Genomic DNA, 19,296 nt, shown 5'->3' with positions numbered 1-19,296 from the left:
CTGCTGTTGCTGCTCGTCAGCTTCCTGCTACTGCCCAAATAGATCACCCTTACAGTAAATTGGGCTGTTTGTCACAGGCAGGCAAGAGTCTGATCCGTAACCTCAGCCACTGAGTATCATCAACCTCTACCTGTTCAGGCTGCCTCTCTGGCTGGCATGAGCCGTCTCTCATTTTCTTTGGACTTTGCAGCACCCAGCATTGAAGGTAGTATTTAAATACCTCCAATCCTGAACATGAATCCCACTGTTTGCCGCAGTTCCGTTTCAACATAATCCTGGGAACCTCAATTTCTCAGAGCTCACTGTACATGTGCTTCTGCTGTTATGGGACTTGATGCAGCTTGGTTGTATCTGCAGGATACAACAATATGTTAGCTCTCCACAGCAGAAGAGCTGCTTTCCCTAAAATTAACTTCAGGGTTAGGCTTGGAATTAGTGTTAAGATTCAAGACAAGGATGATTAAACCTGTGACTGTATACAGATTAATGCTAGGACATGAAGGGGACTGATCCTTGCTATGTAAGCATGGCTATGAGTTTAGTTTAGGGTCTGTGGGGAATATCTAGCTAGACCTCTCTTTTTCTGTCAGTGTGAGAAGGTACTTGGTTTCAATAAGGGGAAATGGTTTAATACATTAGTTCTGGGGTATGTAGGGTGACTAATGAATCCTAAGGAGCTGTGTTTAGCACTTAGTTTTGCAGCTGGAAGGGCTGAAGAGACAGGCATTCTCTGAAGAATTGCTACCTCAGAATGAAGCATGCTGTTGTCAACTTTCAATGTCTTTTCATCAGTTCTGCAATGGGACTTTATCTTGGAGTTATGGACAAGGTCAGAGGACCTGGATTTTACAGGAAAGGTTTTATCTTCATCTAGTATTGGTTAATGGCAACTTACTACTGCTGTTTATTCCTGCTGTAGTTAAAGCAGCAGAATTGTGCACAAGAGTTATAGACTCTCAGTCTGATGTAGTATCACAAGGGTGTCTACATAATGTTTCATAATAAAAGTTTTGTCTTTTTCATAACTTGAGAAGTCAGATACTCAGAATCCCCACATAGACCAAATGCTATTAAGGTGAGTCAAGCTCTCGAATAGTTAGGAGGTGCCGGAATTAAAAGTAGTTGTTGCAAACCTGTTAGTCAGTGCCAGTGCTGCTACAGTGCTTAGCCACATGATCACTATACTGTTTCCCTCACACAACTGTTGCCACAAATACACGTGTAAATCCTATATATTGTTAGGAGGCTTAATAGCTATCTGCTGTGTCTCATCACACTATTTCAACTTTGCAAACCTTTGCATATGATACCTGACAACACTGGCTCTGCTAAAAACTGCTTCTGAGATTACTTACATAGGTCTAATATAGGCATCTGTAGCAGTGCTATGGGCCAAATCCTACCATTTTCAACTTTATTCAAATAGGTGTTTTTAGCAGTTCAAGATAGACCAAACACTGCACTTCACCTATGCAAGAGAGTAGCATCAGTTGCATTCATTTAGTTCAAGTCAAAAAAGGTTTCACCTCAGGTTTTCTGAGCTGAATTCTGATTCCAGGAAACGAAGGAACTGGTCTCGTCCTACTGGATCCTTCAGCACCTCATCCATGGAGAAACCCCATCTTTTCACACGCTGCTGACTAGGTTCTTTGCTGTTTGGAGAGAGAAGGGAAAAAACAGATGGAATGTGCATCTCTGCCTGCTGTCTGAGCAGCTGCTGTTGTTTCTGCTAAGCAGCAAAGGGAGGAAGATTATCAGATGAGATGATGTTTTTTTCTCAAGATTTTGCAGAAATACAAGTTAGCAAATAACGAAGTTTTAAAGACCAGGGTCATCATTAAAGCAACTGTACTATCTGGGTGCTACATACATAGCTACATACATAAGAGAGACAGTGAATTACTTGATTTTCAGAGTAACTTCTGGTAGGTTTCATGCAAAGAACAGGATACCATACTCAAATGATTATTCATTATGCACTGCTTGCATATGTCCTCAAATGTACCTTAGGATTTCTTACATGCCAAGGCAGAAATTTTCCAGCAGTATTCCCTGGAACACTGGTGAGCTCCAAATCATCTCCTTGTGTCCCACACAGTGCTGGCTGGTCACTTGGAACTGGCTTCAGATTTTCAGATCCCCATTTGCATTAAAAAAGCACTTTCACTAAGAAGCAGCACAGACAAGATTTCTAAAAATGATTACTGGTTTGTGGTCTTTTATTTTTCAGTGCCTCTGATTTTTGCATGCCTAAGTCTTAGAAGCCTAAAAAGCATCTTCCTCCTACTCTCCACAATAATCAGTGTCTCATCTGGGACACTGAGATGCAGAGGCACCCAAAATCACTAACAACCTTTCTCTAAGGTTTCACTAGTTTCACTAACACCAACTTACATAAGCTGTTGTTTGAATTGCCAGACATGTTGCAGAGACACCTATGGGGAGAGGTGGTGCATGGGAACCACAATGAGGATCCTAAAAGACAGTCCGCATCAGAGCGTAATCCGGGCTCACAAAGTGTTTGAAAGCTTCTGGTGTGATGGCGTCATACTATGAGACAACCATTAAAATACAGCTCAGCTGCTCACGTTTGTGACAGTAGAGCCATTGTTAACAGTATATATCTATTAAACTGCATGTCTCGTCATGTCCACAGCAATTCCTAATCCTGGAGCCTTAGGGGACAGTGGCGATCTGTGCTGAAGACAACTAAGCCAAAGGGGTAAATAAAATGCCTGCTTTGATTTCCTCTTGGTGTAAAGGCTAAGCAAAATCGATAGGCATTTCCTCACTCAAAGTGCAGCACACTCCAGATGGCTCCTCCTGCACTCACCCAGGAGCCAGCAGTGCTGCAGACAAGGGTGCAGATGCCTTAGCCTACCTGTTAAGTGAGCCAGCCTGAGCATTGGGACACAAAAGCTATGTTTGTGCAGAGCCATGCATAAGCTAAGCTCAGGGAATTTCTTGCTGAATCCAGAGATCTGTAGCTGTTCTTCTTGCTGCTGCACAATGTTCTAGCACAAAAAAAAAAAAAAAAGCCAAAGTGCTGTCTAAAATTGAATGCTTTCTGTGTCATTTCCCAAGTCCCGATTGCCATGAAGGATGAACTGTAGTGGCACAGGGCTGCCCATACTCAGCAGCCAGCCTTACCATCAGAAGTGAGAGGCTCTTTGTTTTCCTGTGCAAGGGCTCTGCTCTCCTAACTGAGGAAACAGCTTTGCAGGCAACACAAGGGGATCTCGGGGATCATTTAATTATTCATGCAAGTTGCAACTAGATGCAGATGCAGGGAGTTCTCTTACAATAGAGAATAAAATGGAAATACAGAGCTGTTTGTTCTTCCATCTCCTAACAATACAACTTTCTCTTTTTCATTGGCAGGAGAATCACCTTCCTTAACTCTGAAATCACAGCAGAAGCCAAGCATTTATTTTAAATTCCTATAAAGGCTGTGACATCAGGTTAATTGTATTCTTCAGGGACACAGACATCTTTTCTGGGATTTACAGCTACCTCAACAGATGCAGAAATAATGGATGCCTGGATTACTTTGTGGGTGAGGGTTTCTGCAGAGCAGTATTTTGCAAGGGCTGTATCTGGTACTAGCCCTACTAGGGAGGATGGAGAAAATGAGAGAAACTAACTAAAAGAGAAATCCTAAATATTAAAATTAGGTGAAGAGGGGCAGAGGTTAGGGAACTAATGGATTTCTGTGACTACCAGAGAAGCAGGTGAAAGCATCTTTCACGTCCCAGACCACGTGGTTTTTAAACAGGGAAAAAACTTCCCCTTTCCTTCCTATGAATTGGCTTTCTTGGATACCAATAGTATCTCTAACTTTAAATTATTATTCAAGAACAGATAGGATTAGATTTAGCATTTTCTTATCAAATATTAGCTAAATTGAACTCCCTGTTCAGATTTGGTGCCAAATGGCAGCAGCTAAACACTAGGAGAAGCTGCTGAGCCAATGCAGTAGTTGGCCACAGGATGTGATTGAGTACTGAAGGTGATATGGGGCATGGTGATTCCATTCAAACCTGCTGTGCGACTTGCAGTGGCAGGCAGGAAAATTTTTGCCCCTCTGTGAGGGCTGTGGATAGTGTATGATGGCAAGAGATGTAGACACAGGCCAGACTTCCCTTGCACCAGCATCAATTGGGAAAAATATGATCTCCATTGCAGTGCTGTGCTTGGGGTTTTTCTTGGAGAAACTCTCTGAGGTGCAGGGCATTGAAAGTCCTACAATCATTCCTCCTCCTTTCCACCTATTAGACACCATACCAGAGACAAACCAGTTTGTTCACCAACATGAGAACAAGAGTCACTTTATCAATCTACTAGAATTCTGACCTGCCAAGTCTCACAGGTTACATGTCAGCTACATTCCTCTGGCTCCTGTGCCAAATCCACTTCAGCAAAGCAGGAATGGCCATTGCCCTCTAACCCATCCTATTCTGCCAGCAGCACCTTTCATGGGATTCCAAGACACAAGCAGGGCTGGAGCATTGCAGCTGGTGAGGAGCAGAGAGCAGGCTCTCAAGCATCAAAGGAGATGTGCTGGAACAAGTATATCCTATAGCTGTAGGCTCCTAGACCTGAAAGTGTGTGTGTTCTTGAGAGGTATGAGAACATCCGTTACCTGACTTACAGAGTGCCATACCTCAAGCCATATGGAAGTGGAAGGGCTGAACAATTCACAAACACAAGTGATAAACTTTAGCTATGTACTTGAATCTTTTAAAGACACAGACATACAACTACCTTTCCAAACAGGGCAGTGTGAAGAGCATACAAACGAAATGGCAAGAAAACTCTAACATTAGTTAAGACTACTGATTACTTTTTACCTCATTTCAATGTCCCACAATGCTACATCATCACTTATCCAGGGATTGGAAGGCTCAGCAGGAGTTATAAAAGGGTCATATTCCACATATTGCTCTGTGTAGGCTATTAAACTGACAGGTAAAATAAAAAGAAAAAAAAAGAAAAAGAAAGAAAGAAAGAAAGAGAATCAGGGTTTGAATGCTCAGTCACATGTCAGAGAGGTACAGCTTTTATTGTTATCCTTTTTTTTTTGGTGTGCTTATTTTTATTTTGTAGGGATTAGTCAGCTTCTCAACAACAACGGGAGACCCTTTTCCCAGGGATGATGCATGCAAGGATTTCTCTGCCACCAGTTCACTGCAGTATTTTCCTCAAGCTTGTCTCTATTAAGATGCCCACAAAAAGCCCAATGAGACAACAACCGGATTGCTATGGTAGGACTTTCCCCAGAGAACCATGAGATGAATAGGAAGTGTGTGTCATACTGTTCATTTGTTGCATGTTACTATTTGTTGTATGTTACCCTTTTTGTTTTTGCAGACTTTTGCACCCATGTAACTTTATGCATTATGGGAAACTCACCTAAATAGGGTCATGGGCTGTAGCTAAGAATACACTTAAATCTTTGGAGGATCACAGTCCTGAGCATCAAAGCTTTGCTGTAGATAATTTTTTGGTTGCATTGGTATATTATTTAGTCTAACGGCACTATTGTAAAATACTTTAACAGTACTTTATAATTAACTTAGACTACAGTAAATTATATGCATGTAGGAAAATCACCTGGCCTTTACACCGGCTTGCTTCATGATGAGTCAGTTAAGGCATATAGCCTCTAATCCTCACTAGGATGAGTTTCAAAGAGCTTTCTGGGAAAAGGACCGTGTCTGCTCACATAAGTGATTCAGGAATTCCACTGGGATTGGGGCTAGGGGCACATTTTTACAAAAGAAAGACAGCATATATGAAATAAATCAAAGGAAATTTGTCCTAGTCCATACTGGAAATACTCTAAGACATTTTTTCTTTTTTTTTTGCCTACGTCTGCCAAGTAATTAACTAAGTTAATTGTGTCTCATCATACTGAACAACTAATCTGCTTGCACTGTGATTGTCCACACTAAACTTTACCTCTGGTCTTCCCCATCTCAAAAAGGCAGGAGAATGAAAAGACCCTGTGAAACAAAGGGTCATAAAAGGCAGAAAGTTTCCCTGACCTGCTCTATAGTAATTATTTCTTTTTGTTTGTCCTAGCTCTTATCACGAGGCATTAAAATCATACACTTTTGTAACCACAGCAGGTTCCCATTGCCCCTTAGGGCACTCTGGGCTGTCTCATCTCATTTCATTAATTACATTTCATGACTGCTGTGGGTCAAGGGTTGGAGGAGGGAGCAGCGTCCAATTTCACAGAGCAGCAGCAATCCCTTAGACATCAATGAGAGAGAGGGTTGGTTAAAAGAGAAAAGAAAGCCAAAAAGGATCAATCAAGAGATATCTGCTGTGAAACCTGAATTGCTCCTAATAAAATAATAAGGCATTAGAGGTGCTAGTACAAGTACTAGCAAAAATAAAAGGGGGAAAAGCTAAAATGAAACAAGGGGGAATTGCTAAGCACATTTTGCTGATTCAGTATAATGACAGCAGTGGAATCATTGCCTCATTGTCTAAAGAGGCTACAGGCAGGGGAACTCCTAAGGGAAAGCATTTCTGCCAAAATGAAAACCTGAACTTCTGGCCTTTTGGGTGATAAACTGTATATCTGGTAGAAGAGGTGGTGGGAAGAGTTGAATGAAGGGTGCAGAGCTTGCCCTGAGAACCCAACTGTCTCTCAATCAAGGGGGCCTGCTGAGCCTTCACAGTAACTTTGAGAAGCTGAAAGGATAGCACAGATTTTTTATCTAGAGAGCTGAGATTGCTTCAGGTAGGAAGATGCTCATTTTTTCCCCAGCTATTTCTGCGATGCCACGTCTGATGAGATTGTACTAACACTGCACAGTGCAGTCAGGGAAAACAGTAGGTAGAATATATTGATAGTTTTGCTCAACAGTACTCAAATCTCATTGTCTAAACCTGACAGTGTGCAGGTCCCAAGTGGGAGGAAAGGATGTGGAAGAAAGACTGTTTGCAAGGTGTGTGGAGCAGCTGAGGGATGCCTGTTCCCACAACTGGTGCAGATCTACTCCTGGAAGGGGAACAGAGAGGAAGGGGAAGAAAATCTTTAGTAGTGGGCATTTATTTCATGACAGCTGGGGATATCCTTTGGAGAGCCTTTCTGTTCCTCTTCTGACGGACAAGGGCTATCTCAAGAATAGTGTGCATTAATGGAAAATGAATACATTTGGTCTGTTACTATTGAAACAATTCATATTTTATTGCTATAACTTGTTTCCTCTAGCACTTCCTGCCTTAGTTGCTCCTCGTTTCTTCCCTTATCCTTCCTGAAGGGGAGCTATACTGAAAAAATGGCAGGTGGTGACACTGTCAGTCTTGGCTGTAGAAGGAAGCATCACCTCCTGCTCTCTGATCTGCCACACTGTCACTTAAACTGTCCCAAGAGCAGGGTCCAGCCTGAAAAGTGACTTGATAATAACAGCATCTCCGTACACAGTAAATTTGTTCCTAGTGCTTGTATTCAGTGTTTTAATGGGGCTTTCAGGTCGCACAGGTTTTTTTCAGGCAATTGTTCAGCTCAGGTCATCCACATTCATTCTTCCTCACTGGTTCCCCCCCACCCTGCCAAGCCCCTGGACTCATTAGCATTAGCGCCTCTACTTCCCTCCCACCTGCTCTGTGATGCTCCATGTCCAGACTGCACTTCCCACCACTCTCTGCACCAAGTCCCGGGACCCTCCATCCACGCTGCCACTCAGTCATCACGTAACCGAACACCTCCTCACAAGATATAAATATCACAACCATGATTTTAATTCTTTATAATTATTAATAATTCTGTAAAAATATAAATATTCATTTAGGCTGGATATTAGGAAAACATTCTTCACCCAGAGGCTGGTTGGGCACTGGAACAGGCTCCCAGGGGAAGTAGTCATGGCACAAATCCTGCCAGAATTCAAGAAGTGTTTGGACAATGCCCTCAGACACATGGTGTGACTCTTGGGGCTGTCCTGTGCAGGGCCAGGAGTTGGACTTGATGATCCTTGTGGGTCCCTTCCAACTCAGGATGTTCTAAGATTCTATAATTTGTTCTCATTTTATTTACTTTTCTCCTGGTTATCAGTTTGCACAGGTTTTGATAGCAACATTTTCTCGTGCCATTTGGGAGCAATTAAAAGAAGGGAAAAAAAGCCCTTTCAAATCAGGAAAATTTTCTGTCCAGTTTTACTGAAAACTAATAGGATTCTTTTTTTTTTTTACATTGACAACATTATATTTATAATATCAGTAGCTCCTTATAAATGTGAAGAAAAGATGTCTTATGCAGACAGGATTAAATTTTCACAAGTGACTGAGTTTTACTGAGTCCATCTTACTCAATGGATCTACCTAGAAAAAAATCAAGCAAAACAGATCTGCTTGCTTGTAAATTACCAACCTGGAAAGTATTACTGTCTCAGTATATTAAGGATATTGTAAGTAAATTCAGTACTTGGGGGAGTGGGTTGGTTCAGCTGGTTAGAGTATGGTGCTAATAATGTCAAGGTTGTGGATTCAAGAGCTGGACTTGATAATCTTTGTGGGTCCCTTCAAACTCAGAATATTCTATGAATATCTGAAACATGTTTTTGTTAAAGCACAAATGTATATTCTTAATTAAAAAGATCCAAAACCCCAAAACATAAATACAGGTGTGCTCATTTGAATCATACAATATAGCATATGAAAGATTTTGAGGAGCCTCTGAATGTTTTCTATTTAATTGGATAAATTTTCATTATAATTGCTATACTTTATGAGCCATTAGGAGCTTATGTTGGGCTTCCACTGTTTAATTTACTTAGTTTAGTACACACATGCTAACTACAGGTGCAGGCACTGCAAAGCACATTTCATAAAGTAATCTCTTTTTAATTTGCTTAAATAAAAATTCCTCTATTATTCCTCTAGAAGGAACCAGCCCTTATCACATCCCTCATGTTCAATACAGTTTTGCTTTAAAAGCGATGTCACTGAAGAGCATGCCTACCCCTACCTTCATCTCAGTGATTCCCCTGAAAATGTGCATAACTTACAAGTACCTAAGTAAAGAAGCTGCCTTTGTCAATGAAATTTGAGCTTGTTCTTCACCTCTTTATACTCTTCTACCAGAATTAAATATTCTGCAAGTCAAACTGTTCCTTGATTTGCCTCTAAGAGAAATCCACCTCTTAAAACACTGTCTTGAGTAGTCCAGGTACAATCCCCAGTACTTCTCATAAGGTTTCATATATGTGGAAGTGGGAGGAGGAACTGGCCCTACAACTCCAGAATGAACACAGACATGAACAACCATGTGCAACAGATACAAACACAGCTCCTTCTTCAGAGCTGTGCCAGACTAAGAAGAGATAAGCACTGAGAGTTCCCCCACAAAATAAAGGGTATTTTCATATTGAAACAGGAATGACTTTTCTATAAATACACTCTAGAGTTGCAAAGGGGTGGGAAACAAAAGTCCTGCAAGGGTTCTTTCTTTTTTGAATGTTTCTTTTGTTTTTTGCAATATGACAGCATCCTCATTTTCTACCTAGTTTTCCTCAGTAGCAGAGGAGCATGTGCAGAAGTTTCAGTGGCCAGCAGACAGCACAGCAGGTCAAGGAGGGGAGAGGATAGATGCACAGAAAGGGGATCAGCCTTTGTACTTTCCTGCCAACTCTCTGTCTCTAGAAATGCCACACTGGAGATAAGGAAAGAAAGGGAAATCGTGCAAATAGGGACACTCACCTTTCTGCTACTTTGGACATCTTTAAACAGTGTCTCTCTATCTGCATGTTCAGAAAAGTTATCTGAGGAGAGAGATGACAAGGACATTAACAATCCATGAGTTGTACAGCATGCACTGACAATACACCAACATGCTATTGATTTCTCTTTCCAAACAGCTTGAAAGTAACTCAGAAGGAAATGGGTCCTTTCCCTAGGTATCAGAAGAAGCTTATTAACTGATTCCTATAGGAGCAGTTATTTCCAAAGCCAAAACTCCAGGGGAAGCTTCAGAAGACATAATTAAAAGTAAGAAACACACATATTTGGGGCTGAGGTTCCTAGACTACTCAGGATGCAATATGATCCCCTTGTTACAATCACACTCCTCTCTCCCATTTCTCTAACTGACGAGCACCACACAACCAATCAGTTTTACAGCATACTTGCACTCTGCTATGAACTAGTTCTTCAGTCTATGATAGAAAAAAGCTCAATAAATTTAGTGTTCTGGGTTAGTTCAGAAGACCACCCAAAAACTGTCTGCCTAATAAAATGTAAAGCTGCCTTTACTAAAATGTTGACCCAGCAATTCCTGTTTATCCTTCAGTGAAGATTGCTTATTGCAGGAAAGTAATTCTGAGGGAGAGGTCTCTGCGCCAGGGCAAGGATGTGTGAGCTGGCTGGCCATTCTTTGCCATGATTGTGCAAATAACTTTTTCCCAGTTCCCTAAAAGCTCTGACTGTACAATCTAACAGTTATGTACTGAACGATGCCTTTCCTCACCACCAGTTCCCAGCCTGTGCCTAAGCATGCTGGCTTCTTCCCTAGCCTTTGTCACTGCTCACTTTTCAGACATCCTCAGTGAACTGGAAACTAATCTGTTTACTAGTCCACAGACAGAGTAACAGTAGATTCAAAGGTCAGTATTACTCATAATACATATCATCATATAACTGCACTGCTCAATGGATATTTACTACTTTACATAAGCAAGTGAAAATCAAGGACAGACAAAGCATACAGTTGGTTTTGCTGACATCTCCATAACTTTACATGCTTTTTTTTCAGGCAACAGTTCTCAGAAGAGCTGCCATACAGCCACCCACTTACTTGCTTCCGGAAGTCCTCCTTTGTAGTTTTGCGTACCGGCTGGGATGGCATGTGTACAGGGCTTTGGGGCTGAGACTCCTCTGTAACCCCATATACCGACTGTGAGGAACCAAAAAAACATACAGAAGGGATTACAGCATTTTTCTCTGTTATGCAATGAGGAACAGTGTGGTATGCAAAGCAGTAAGGTAATAAGCCAGCAATTTCCTACTGTTTATACCCACACAGGTCAATAATCATTCAGCCTGGAGCAAAATTTACAGATCAGACCACACTTGCAGATGCCTGCAGTTGGAAGGTCTGTAGGCACGTTGAGAAAAGAGTTTGTTTTAAATGTTAAAATGCTGATAATTTTTAGGAGCTCTGAAGGCTGTGTGTGTCAACACTCACAGGATGAACACTGGGAGTGTGTTCATTGTGATGAACCAAGTGACAAAAGAAAATAATAGTAAACAGACTCAAGTTGCACCAGGGGAGGTTTAAATTGGATATCTGAAAAAATTTCTTCATTGAAATAGTTATCAAGCACTGGAACAGGCTGCCCTGTTGAGTCAATATCCCTGGAGGTATTTCAAAGATGTAAATGTGGTGCTTAAGGACATGGTTTAGTTGTGGACTTGGCTGGGTTAAGGTTTTGAGTCACTGATCTTAAAGGTCTTCTTCGACCTAAATGATTCTCTGACTTTATATACACAGAAGAACTTAAACTTGCTGGAAGTCAAAGACACCCAAGTTGCTAATGATCCAGCCTTTGAAATGATTAAGGTAGATAAACAGTTCATTATCTGTGCCCAGATAATTTCACAAAATGGGACTTAGGTACTTTTGCCAATTGCTTTTAGTTTTATGGGAGTGCAGAGTCATCAGACTTTGGGGACACAGAGTTCCTTAATGCCCTTTTCAGTTCTACCCATCACCCAGTCTGTACCACTCTGCTGGTAAAATTGAAATAATTTATTCATCAAGCAGAACAAACAGAACTGATATTATCAAAACACTTTTTTTTGGGTTCCTGTTGGGTAAATCTGATATACTGAAGGTGTCGAGCATGACTTAAATTAAAAAAGAACCAAAACCAATGAATCAAAAAAACTCCAAGCAAGCAAAAACCAAAACCAAGAACTCAAACTGACCTTTTTCACTTTTTGTGGATTTTTCATACGGCGACATTTTCTAATGTCCATTTCTGTGGTGTTCACACAACCTGGCTGAAAAGAGATGGTAATTGTGTTACTCCTCTGTTTACAACCTTCATACTACTTTATCTTTCTGAAATATACAATTAGATCTTGTCCAAAACTCTTTTCTGAGGTTTGTGTCACATAAACTATTCTTGCTAAACAAGAGACTGCATATATCCAATGCCATCTGAGCATCCAATCCATTTACTCCTAACCTTGGCATCAAAAGGAAATAGCTAAGAGGGAAGCTTTTTCTAGGAAGTCTGAGCCAAACTCGGTAAGCTGCTTTTCTTTCATAAGCACAGAAAATAATTTTCCAAACTTCACATATTTCCAGATCAATAGTTCCATACATGCACAAGCTCAGAATGTCTAAAATAATCTTGTAGATGCTTGGTGTGTTTTGAACTGCAAGGAAAATCCACGCGATGACTTTAAAGGTGATGTCTTCATGCATACCACAGTGTTTACCAGTATTAAAACTTTCCCGTCAAAACCTGGAAAGTCTCATTGTTTAAAAGAGCTTTACCACAGGCCTGTGCACATCCCAGAATGCTCTTTCCTGGCTGTCCAAAATCTTTCTTTCTGTTTTATCCTTTTTCCTGTCGATTCTGGAAAAAAAAGCATAAATGTATGAGTCAATGTAAAGTCAATGAAAGTCAATGCTTTCTTCTTTGATACAGTTCCTAGATGGGGTTTTTAACCCCACAACAAAAAAATTCAGGAAACAGCTTTTTTTTTTGTACAGCAATGTCACACTCGCACTTGCAAGGCCACATGCCATGAACAAAATAACGCTGATGTTTACTCCAATATGGATCAAAAGGGATTCTCCTATTAATGTGAAAAATTTAACACCTGTTTTTTCATCTGTTGAGGAAAACAACCTTTCCTGATACTCTGTCCCTGGACCTTAATTTGACAGGCTAGGGAAGCCTGTGGCTTTGTCTGTGTCAGGAGACCCACCAGAACCTGTTTGTTCCAGGTGAGGCTCCTGACTGGTGCTGGACTGAGGTCCTCATCAGGAGATCCCATTGCACCCCGGTGCCCCAGCAGCACCACTGGCATGACTACAAACTGCAAAGGATGCTGCAGCAGCGGAATGCCCAGCAGCAACAACATGGGCAGCACTTGTGGCCACTCCTCCTTAGAGCTTTCAACACCAAGACTGGCTCTGCCAATGTGCCCCAATGCTGGCAGAGCAAGGGGTGACAAGCACAGGTGACCAGAGCTGAGCTTGCTGCACGGCCCTGTGCAAGCCAGCACCCACCCAAGAGAGACGCGCCTGGGCTGGCACAACAGTAACTCAGTAGTTTTAGTCCTGATGCAGTCAGTGAATCAACTCACTCAAAGGCCACCAGAGGTTGTTCAAAGCAACTGTTCCCCTATCTCTTGGCAGCAGTGAAAAAGTCACATCTGGCACCTCACTCCCATGGGCAGCTCTACACATAAGCACAGCAAGGTCACCACCAGTTTGCAAGATCTACCTGCATAGAGGAGGAGGCACATGGAAGGAGGAACAGCCTCCACTTCTAGAGCAGGACTGTAAAAAGTTCACAGCATCCCTGTGCTGGGTTGCCAGATTGCTGCCACCCAGGAAAATCAAAGCAGCAAGGAAAAAAACCCATGCTAGGTTCTCTCTCACCTGTTTTCTTTTGGAGGGGCAGTGACCTTTAGTTAAGTCTGTGCTAGAAATGTACCAAGAGGATAGGAAGCAGGGGACTAAAACTGAAGTTTCTGAATACTACTCCCCACAAAAAGCCCAAGTCCTCCACTGTTTGGCATCACTCACTGAACTTCCCCTTTGCAAGGCTGAGGTGAGGAAAAAGTTCTGCACAAGCTCTGTCCCTGCACAAAGACAGAGAAGCCACCAGACAGCAGTTGTTGTACTGTACTGAGGATACCCAGCCCAAAACTACTTCTGAATGAGTCCTTCACACCTGGCCAAAGGAGAAGGTGAAGTCTTCTGCCAACCTTATATCACACAGCACATACAAACAGGAGGGACTCTTTGGAGGCTTCATGAATTCTCTTCACTAATAGTTTGTGCTCAACCCAGCTTGTCAACTCTTATCTCCAAACTTACTGATAACTCAGGATTTCACATTTTAAACTATGAAGATCCAAAACAGCTAGATGCTTTGTGGCTGTGGTTTTTGAGCAATCTATGTATAGCAATGGGAATACTGTGTGCAAAGACATTGAAGGCAATGCAAAAGTTGGTAAGCAGGAGGAATGTTTTCAGGTTTTTTGGGGGGTTTTGTTTTGGGCTTTTTTATGTTTTGGGTTTTTTTGTTTTTGTTTGTTTGTTTGTTTGGGGGGGTGTTTGTTTTTTGTTTTGTTTTGTTTTTTTCCTTTTTCTTTTTTTAAGTTAACTTAGGGCTGTGAATTCACTGTGAACTTCATCCCTTCCTTTTTGGAAACCTGAAGACTGAATCATCACATGGACTGGAAACCAGAAGCTGAAACTAGCCAGCAAAAAAAGTTGATAGCTGCCAGTTCACGCTTAAGTTTCAAAGAAAACAGGAAGGAGAAAAGATGAATAAGCAATAGTGATCACAAAGAATCTGATATTTACATTTCTTTCTTAGGTAATAATTATATGTTTTAGACAGAATGCAGAATTTTGTCTTGACTTAAGACTTTTTTTTTCATTTTGGCAATAGCCTTTAAGTAACTGAAAGTACAACTGGTATCATAACTTCTAATTTTCTCCTCCAAACAGAACAGTGGTATTCTGGTTGGAAAAAATCCCTTAACTACCTTGTAATTTAAAAGATAACTATCATGTATTTAAATGTAACACAATTATAATGTTACTAAGCAAAGAATTAATCAAAATTCCAAAGGTTTAATCAAGATAGAGATGTATATCTCAAGCCACACCCTCAAGAAATTATATTCCTTAACTTTTTAGTATTTAATGCTGAAAGTGCAAGTTCCTTCTAGTGGTACAGAGTATCAGTACTGGTGTTCTCATGTGCCATCTTCACCAGCCCTTCTATTTTATAGGTAACAACTACCTGCACAAAATGGACACTTAGGAGTTTTAGATACTAGTTTGTTGACACTAGTAGACAAACCCTGGACCATACCCATTTTCCAGCAATAATGAATATATGCTCAAAATATTAAGAGGCTTCAAACTGCTTCCATAAGTGAAGATGAGAAGAAAAGTAGATTTCAATTATGAGCAGAGGATAGGAAAAACCCAAATACTAAATATGAGTAGATTTCATGTAAGTGGTACCCAATTCTCTGTGCTAATTTAGTAGCATGAGTTGAACTACAGAGTAAAGATACAACAGAGTCAACTAGGGATTAGTGTAAATGAGAAAATCAAATTCAGTCTGCTGTAAATATCACCCTTATAATCACGCTGAAGTGACAGTAATTTTTTACTCAGAAATACTCTACAAGCATAGAGTACCACAGACAGATGACAAAATTCTGTTCTTTCCATTTATACAAAACGAAAATACTACACAAATGTAGAAGCAGAATGGGCACGTGAATAGCCCAAGCTCCCATGATGAATCCAGGTTCTGGAGCTCCTGACCAACATTTCCATGTACAGATAATTAAACCACATTTCAGATTCTGGCACAGACCTTCAGAATTGGTTCTCTATTCTTTCTAGTCTGCCAGTGATTAAAATTCACCAACTTCTGAGCTTAGTCACAGTAAAGATTTTGACAAAGAAGTTTTATTTGTACAGAATCCCCTTCCCTTCACAGCTGTAAATACTGGTGCAGTTCAGTGCTCTGGGATTACTCACTTCACTTGGGCCTCTGCTTGCATGAAGATGAATTCCCACTTTCTTGCAAACGCTCTCTGAAGTCTTGCTAAGTTTTCCTGACAAAAGATGAAAATAGTAAGAACAACAAATCTCTGTAATTACAACAATTACTTGAGAGCACAGTTAGCATGTTGGGTATTTATTTTATTCTTTTTTTTTTTTTTTAAGCTGTAACACTCAAGACATGGAAGTCAGTGTTAGTTTCAGGTCAGCTATCTTGCAGGCAAAGCAAGGCTGTAACACATCTTTTCAGGCTGCAGCCCAAAGGACCCTGTCAGGGATAAGTAATGGAGTGTGATGAAGACAGTTTGAGCTCTACTATGAAAAAAATGGACTTGTTCCCAAAAGATAACACTGAGCAGCTTTGTGAAGCTGACAACTTTTCATTTCTAATACCAGATGGCTGCCACCTGCACATTTCCCTCTCATCCTCACTTTCCCTTCCTCATCCCACTGCTCTCTTCTCTTCAGGCTTTTGCTAAGGTGCAAAGCCAGAGCATCCCTTGCTTTGCTCAGTCCTGGTCACCGCTGAGAGCATTACATAGCTGCACAGCACTGAAGGCTGGAGACTGCCAGCATGATTCACAAAAGGAAACAGCTTGTTTGTCTGAACAGTTACTGCAAAGACTGGATCCACATGCAGTCTTGATTTACATCTGAGGTAAGAGCTCTGGTCCAGACCCATTACAGAAAGTGTAGTGATCTGAACATTTGGATGTGGATGTGACTTCATCACAGTTCAAGGTTAAACTCGGGTCATGGCCAGAATTTCAGGCTTAAATGGCACCCCAAGATCACATATCCACACCTGCCCCAACAAGGAGGCCCGTGAAGCCATTAACTTGACACTCTTCTCCATTATAGCTGGTAACTATTGCAAATTTACACCGAAATTGGACACTTGTAGTTCTACTGCTGTTCTTTTTATACTTATCACCTTTATTTCAAGGAACTGCTTAGGCACATGCATTTCAATACGAAAAGAATTCTTCCTATTATTTAAATTCTTGTATAACACAAGGCATAAAGCTTGGCCCTGTTACCACAAAGGCCATGTAACAGTTCCAGTCTGTACACATGGAGGAAAACAGTTAAGTAAATGATTTACAGATTGCTGAACTATGATTTCCTTAACTGTGGCTACAAGGAAGAACTACTTGTAATTATCTGTAACACCAATTTTTGTGGGCGGTTTTTTTAATTTTGTTTTAAATTTTGTTGACGTGAGCTCCCTGGAGTAAATATGCTGAAGCCAATGAAAGATCACCAATTGAAGCAATATTTGAATCATGCTTATGTTTGACCAATTATAAACAAAACTGAATGCAATTATACAAGCTTAATCATATCATCGAGACCCCTGTTCTACCTAGTATAAATGGGGGTTGGGTGTTGCCTGTAAATGCTGCAAGCAGAACCTAAAAATGAGATGTCCTCTGAGATGCTTTGTAGAGATTCTCTTTCAAAGCTCCAGGTCATTGCTGATACCTATGGAGATGCATTTTCATGCTGCATCTCCAAAAATGTGTACTAAATGTACAGGGCTCCTTCTCACTCCTGCAGGCTTGTTTCTCTCACTTGTGCTTAGCTTACATCTCCATTGCTGGATGAGCTTCAGCTCCCATAATGAATAGGAAGAGTCGGTGCCATTCTTATCTGAATGTCTCTAATTAAGAGAACAAAGTTTGAATGCAGAAGTAATCTCTAATTGTGCAATGCAAAATTCACAAGAAAAATGAGAGACTGCCAAGATCTAATTATTTACCATCACTGGAGCACTGCTACTCTCAGTAGGCAACAATGTGCAAAAGTACTTAGCCATAGCCTCGCTGCATGTGTGTGGGAGTATGTGCGCTGCTGAACAGCCTTTTGTTGCCTTTTGATAGATCTTTAGAGCACTTACAGTTAATTGGTTGGATGTAAGCAATTTTAATGATTTTAATAATGAAATCAGTAATATGCAGAAGAGAAAACTCAGCAAAAGGACATGTAAGTGCATGCAGATTATTATATTCCTTCCTTTATGCCTGTTCAAGATTAGAACTCTTGGGAACTAGTCCACTTCCACAGTGGACTAGATAAGTGGCAATTTTTGCATGCTCTGCACTGAAAGAACCAAATGGCATGTGTTTATCTCTCCACATCCACAAAACTCCCAAAATGTAGAAGGCAAGGCATAAGGAAAACTCTATTCTTCAGAAAAAGTCCACCCTTAAAACATATGCTATATGTTTTCACTGTAAGAAATATGACCATAGAAGTCCACTGGAACCAGCTTTGTAAACAAACCTTCCAACAAAAAACTCCAAATATGAATTTCAGCTGTTACATTGTTGAACTAGTAAACAGAAAAAAGTCAATATGGTAGAAATAAAAGTTCAGCTGCTCAGAGTGTTACACTGCTGGTATTCAAAGAAATACACAGCCCTGCCCCACCTGTCTCCATCTTCCCACTCCTCTTCACCCAACCCCTGCATAGTCTGACACCTAGGTTTGGGATATTTTTATCGATAATAATTTCATATCAGAGAACACGTTCTGAATAAACTTGAGTAATACTTTTTACGTGGCATATTGTTCCAAGTCTAATATCTGAAGACTTTTGTAACTAGATGGATCACGAACAATTTAACTGGCCAATGGTGCAACTGGAAATCCACCATTTCCATGTGTTAAAATCTGCTATATAAACCATCATTTCTTAACCAGAAACAGGACACCAGGCTAAACTTCTGTGTAATTTGCCCCAATCCTGGAGAGCTGGCTATACAGCAGATGCTTTAATTTGATACACCACAAAGCCAGGAACATTCATCAATAATGTTCCTGATGTTGTCTCCGTATCAACCTTCACACAATTCTGTCAATTAAGAAAAAGACACAGTAAAGGCTGACCCCAAGGCACAAAATGGTAGCATTCAATTGGCAAGCAAAGCCATCCCTGCAATTCCCAGCTGTAAACTCTAGCAGCAGTGTACCTACGGCTTCATAATCCGCCAGCTCCAGCCTAGCTTTGTTCTGCATGGTCCGTTTGCAAAGATAGATGGCTAAAGGGAGAAACAGAATGGAAAACAATTACAGACAGATTATTAGTTCTAGATATTATAAAAAAAAGAAGAAAAAAACGGTCCACAGATTGTTCATTTTCATCAGAAAGCAACATGAGTCAAGGAATGAGAGGGCTGAACATTCAGTTGACATCACCCACTAGTAATCTCAGAGGCCCTAAACATCTTGGACATCTCATTTAAAAGTGCTAAGAGCAGATGCCAGGACCTAACAAGATGTCCAAAAGAGGCACAGTTGCTTCTGGGGCTGGTAAAAGATACAGAATTAGCAACCTGTTCCTCTCAGGACTTTGGGAATATGCCTGCACTTCTTTTCCGCTTTTGTAAGAAAAAATCAAAATAAGAATGAAGGACATTAAAATGAAAACAGAAATATGGGCCAGACCCTAAAGGTATATCCTGGCATTTTTTAATATGTTCCATCCACTTAGTCTACACATT

General features: G+C 40.8%; 1 protein-coding gene across 6 annotated transcripts in view; it reads right to left on the bottom strand.

Moving 5' to 3' along the window:
- RGS6 (regulator of G protein signaling 6) overlaps positions 1 to 19,296 on the bottom strand; it is a 266,662-nt gene that overhangs the window by 48,444 nt on the left and 198,922 nt on the right. For 5 of the 6 annotated variants that reach the window (XM_051791575.1, XM_051791579.1, XM_051791577.1 and 2 more), the window contains exons 7-14: positions 18,770 to 18,834; positions 15,767 to 15,843; positions 12,518 to 12,599; positions 11,941 to 12,015; positions 10,808 to 10,906; positions 9,715 to 9,776; positions 4,851 to 4,961; positions 1,527 to 1,652 (exon numbers count right to left, since the gene is read on the bottom strand). In XM_051791575.1, coding sequence (XP_051647535.1) covers positions 1,527 to 1,652; positions 4,851 to 4,961; positions 9,715 to 9,776; positions 10,808 to 10,906; positions 11,941 to 12,015; positions 12,518 to 12,599; positions 15,767 to 15,843; positions 18,770 to 18,834 — 697 coding nt within the window. The remainder of the gene's footprint in view (positions 1 to 1,526; positions 1,653 to 4,850; positions 4,962 to 9,714; positions 9,777 to 10,807; positions 10,907 to 11,940; positions 12,016 to 12,517; positions 12,600 to 15,766; positions 15,844 to 18,769; positions 18,835 to 19,296) is intronic. The other variant, XM_051791580.1, reaches the window with a different exon arrangement.

This window comes from Manacus candei, unplaced genomic scaffold (assembly GCF_025592945.1).
Source record: "Manacus candei isolate 608988 ecotype Guabito, Panama unplaced genomic scaffold, ASM2559294v1 h1tg000033l, whole genome shotgun sequence".
NCBI classification, from domain to species: domain Eukaryota; kingdom Metazoa; phylum Chordata; class Aves; order Passeriformes; family Pipridae; genus Manacus; species Manacus candei.
The sequence above is the reverse complement of the archived record's forward strand: the minus strand, read 5'-3'. Positions and strand labels throughout refer to the sequence as shown.